This window comes from Cryptomeria japonica, unplaced genomic scaffold (assembly GCF_030272615.1).
Source record: "Cryptomeria japonica unplaced genomic scaffold, Sugi_1.0 HiC_scaffold_59, whole genome shotgun sequence".
In the NCBI taxonomy this organism is placed as follows: domain Eukaryota; kingdom Viridiplantae; phylum Streptophyta; class Pinopsida; order Cupressales; family Cupressaceae; genus Cryptomeria; species Cryptomeria japonica.
In genome coordinates this window covers 226,280-230,864 of record NW_026728881.1, presented here as the reverse complement: position 1 = coordinate 230,864, position 4,585 = coordinate 226,280, and the positions used below count along the sequence as shown (strand labels likewise).

Sequence of the window (4,585 nt, the reverse complement as noted above, 5' to 3'; positions counted from 1 at the left end):
ACCACAAAGCCCCAAACCCCCTCCACTTTATGAAGCTTTAATTAAGAGAAACAAAATATGAAAACATAGCCACATTATTGGTAGTATAGATTATTTCGCAATGAACTGAATAATTCCCATACATTAAATATTCAATACTGAAGATGTAAGTCATCATCGATTCCATGAAATAAGTCAATATCAATTGACGCGGCTGTAATAGTGGTATGTGCACTGACAATAAAAATGTCTATAAAGTTTTATGTGATAAATGAAAACCATATGAATATCAATTGATATCAATAGGTATACACCTTAACAATGATATACATCAATTATATGTTGTAGCTAGCTATATTTGTGTTATATTGTTGTTAAATCATTTATATGTCACACGTGCATTATGTATCATATACTGAAAACATATTAAAGTTTCAATGGTACTTATAAGATTACAATTCAAATTATATAGGAATTGAGTTAAATTATAAAAACAAATTAAATCATATGCATGTAGCATATCAATACAAGCAAGTGCAATTATGTGCATGTGTGGGGGGGAGAAACTAAATTCCAAGAATGTAGTTTTTATCTAGAAGAGATTCGACATAATGAATGCCCATCTCGGAGCTCTACACCACAAAGCCCCCACCCCCTCCGTTTGATAGAAGCTCTAATTAAGGGAATGAATAAATGTTCAAATATAGAGAGATTATTGAGAAAATATATTTTTTCACAATGAATTGAATAATTTCCATATATTTCATATTTAGTATTGAAGATATGAGTCATCATTAATCACATCAAATATGTTGATGCAAATCTAGATAGATTCTATGCATAGAAGGAGGAGAAGTGGTATTATAATTGAGATTAAATAAAACAAAGACAGATCTTTCATTTACATATCTATAAGTATGCCTTAATCCAATTATTTAATTAAATTTAACTTTTTATAATGCACTTAAAAACTAATTCAGAAAAGTGCTAGTCCTAGTACAAAATGAGGTAGTATCAGATAACAATCTGACAGAAATCATGAGAAAAAGGTTACAAACGATAGATATCAATGTGTTTTTAAAAGTTTCTTATAAATCTTACTATATTTCAAAATAGACTAAATTGTCAATAACAAAATTGTAATTTTTCTAATGATTCATTATACATTTTTTCTTATTTATTAATTGACTATTTAGATGTTGAAAAATGAAGATAATATTTAAGATTAAATTATCTGTCACAGAACAACATTATTTTCAATTAAGTATTCGAATGAAGAAATATACTGCTGAAAATCTCAACCATATAAAACAACAATAAATAAGTATATTACAAGGAAATGTGAATCTTACTGTTAGAAATTCTCTGCAAAACTTGTAATTTTAATTCTACCTTCGCACTTTCACTTTTGAAAGGTCCATGTGGAGATGTCTCTGTCATAGTAATTCAACCAAGGTCTCATCACTGATATATTCCAAAGCATACTTATTGATACACAAATATACTGATATGTTTCTCTTTATCGATCGTTTGCAAACTACTTTGGACCAGCACACGATTGGATGCAGTCAGATTTTAGGAAGCACAAATTGAATAGTCTAATTGAAGGATGAATGATCAACAGGGGGGAAGATCTTTGGGAGGAGGAAGAAGAGATTGAGATCTGCCACCATTTCCATTTAAAACAACCCACGCCATCTTCAATCCCCAGCTGGTATGCAGCTCGAGATGACAATGCATGAACCACACTCCTGCAAAAAACATACATACAATCGGATATATGTTTATACGAAAGAAGCACAAATCTTTGAACCAGATGAGCGATTGAAGCTAACATTACGTAATGATATTAATACCTGGATTATCAGCTAGGAATCTGAGAGCCACCCAACCTCCACTGGGAACTCCAACTGTGTTTCTCTCCGGAGGATCCACCAGATTAAAGTTAGATGGGTCAGTGCTTGCATTGTAGTTTCCCATACCCTGACCCACTATGAAGAAGTTGAAGCCGTGCAGATGCAGAGGATGGCTCTCGAAGGTCGCAATGCTGGTGTCCTGCAGAACTAGCTGTACGCTAGTGTTAAAGGGAAGCACTTCGACTCTGGTGTCGTTGAGGGTCTGTGTGTTGTTAGGCGGCGTGCCGGTGTAGTTGAAAGGAAATGGCGGATTGTCAGGGAAAGTGGTATTGTAAACTCCATTGGACTGATTAAAGTAGTATGCTTGAAGAAGAGCGGTGGTGGGAAGAATGAAGGATATGTTGTTAATGGAGGCTGCAAATTTGGTACCGTTGGGGCCTTGACATGTCTGTCCTTGGGGACACGGATTTAGCCCCAACCCGACTGTGAATAGGAACTGTTTATCCATCTTCTGAGGGACAGCTGCTGCAGGAAATTTCGGATTGCCCAAGCTTCTCATCTTTTGGCTAAAATTGGCGGCAAAGGAGGTATCGTTGGGGGCTGGAAGCGTCGGTTTCATCATAGGAAGAGAGGATGAGGATGAATTAACTGCTGTCGCATTGGAAGTTACATACTCTAAAATTCCAGCACTGGTTGAGTTATCAAAAGCTGCTGTTCCCGTAGCGAATGGGCCTGCTAACATGAGGAATGTGGCATTGGGTGGCTGAGACATAGCTGTCAAGAGGACGTTGGTAGTCTGACCGGGAGTGATGAGAATAACATTGGTTTGAAAAGGCTTGACATACACAGCATCCGCTTCTACCACAGTCAATGTGTGGTTGGCTATTGCGAAAAACAGGTCACTATTGAGTGCAGCATTAACTATACGCAGTAGGTAAGTTTTCCCAGGGTTCACATTGAGCCTGAATGTATCTGCATTACACAACACAGGAAACCTTTGTTACATTTACATTTAAACAAATGAACAATAGCGACCAGTCTAGTTATGTTTCATCCATTTTAACACCCCGCCCTCACCGTTGGTAGAGCAGTTATACATAAGTCCAGGGAGCCCGTTGATGGTATATGCATCTGACACATTAGCTTGCGCACCACTTTGCATTGCTTGATTGATAACAGTCTCAGTGTCTGCATTCCACCACTCCCCTGCAATTTGCAACACATTATCAACAGCAGTATTTTCATTGTAAATTTAGGACTATGTACGTACAATGGCAACACATTATCAACGAGTACTGAAGGGCATACCGAAAACAATAGGCACTTCCTGGTGTGGGCGAGGGAATGGGTAAGAAGCATTCTTCTTGGGATAGATGATAATGGGCCCATGTATGCTTGCTCGCAACCATGAGATGTGGGCATGCCACCACAGTGTTCCTCTCTGCCTTTTGACAATAAACTTGTACACATAACTTTGCCCGGTTTGAATTGGACACTGAGTGACATAAGCAGGACCATCCGCCCATCCAGATCTAAGCTGCCGAATTCCATGCCTGAGCGATTCATAGGAATTCATTAGGTGCACCCACTAAAGGGACATCAGCATATAATATTATTTTTATTAAGTAAATAACTGAGTAGCGGGAGCAGAAGAGATACCAATGTATGCTAATATTGTTTTTAACATTATTTGTTACTTTGATAACCACGCGATCTCCTTCTCGAGCAACTACTGGAGGCCCCGGATATTGCCCGTTGACAGTCAAGAGAGCTTTCGTGGTGCAAAGACGAGTCACATTCGTCATTTGGATCTGTGGATATTTAGAACAAAGAATCAATCACGGCTATCTGTAAAAATTTAATACTTTCCTAAACAATAAAACATTCAACTCATTCCATAGAATTATATAACCCACAGTGAAATTGTAGCGCCGTGTGATCACAGCATGTTTCGCTGAAACAAATTGAATAGTGAACCACAATGCCAAAAGTGGCAGCACGAGGCGGCCATAAAATGTCTGCATTGCTAGAATCGTACAATACTTCCTCTTTCAGAGTCTGATCACAACTTAAACAGGCTAAAATGCCAAATTGTTTCTGAACTGAGATGTGAAAATCTGTTTCTTTGTGTTTGTATATATAGATACACGAATTAAATCAGCTGTTGTTGGGTAGGTTGGTAGGCAATACTGATATTTTAACACGAGTATAAATCGACATGAACAAGTATTGTTAGCAACTGTATTAATCTATTTCATTTTCTTGACTTTTAATGATTCACATGTACTCTTCGTCGTTTTTGTTTGTTATGGAGATAAGGTGGGGCTTTCTATCCGGAGTGGCAACCAAGTAAACGATTCGCCCGATGAATACACCATCTTTTCCATTGTCATTAAAATCCATGAAATGTAAACCTATTTTGGTATACCAACCACTGCTCATATTTTTGTTATTGGGAATTTTTGAGTTACTGGGTTCACATCCGTTCGTTCCAGACTGGTCTAAGCCTCCACTCCCGGTCTTCGAAGCAACATCGTTTACCCATGCGGGACTACGAAACTTTAACTCCTTTTAGCTTCTAGGATCACATGAAATGATTGCATGATTAGAATTTCAGTAAACATAAATCAAACGAGACCACTCCTAAAAACACTCTGATGTTTTCTCAATCTTCATTTATGATTGTCATATCTACATGATGCCAATCAACTTCAAGCATCCGATCTTGCTCATGGATGTGACGATATAGC

The 4,585-nt window shown here is 37.6% G+C and overlaps 1 protein-coding gene across 1 annotated transcript; it reads right to left on the bottom strand.

The window, feature by feature from the left end:
- Positions 1-1,596: 1,596 nt before the first annotated feature.
- On the bottom strand, positions 1,597-3,859 carry LOC131863295 (laccase-4-like). Its single transcript, XM_059215092.1, has 6 exons — positions 3,752-3,859; positions 3,495-3,646; positions 3,144-3,388; positions 2,913-3,041; positions 1,836-2,807; positions 1,597-1,730 (listed from the first exon to the last, which is right to left on the bottom strand). The coding sequence occupies exons 1-6, from the start codon at positions 3,857-3,859 to the stop codon at positions 1,597-1,599; spliced, it is 1,740 nt and encodes a 579-aa protein (XP_059071075.1).
- Positions 3,860-4,585: the final 726 nt, after the last annotated feature.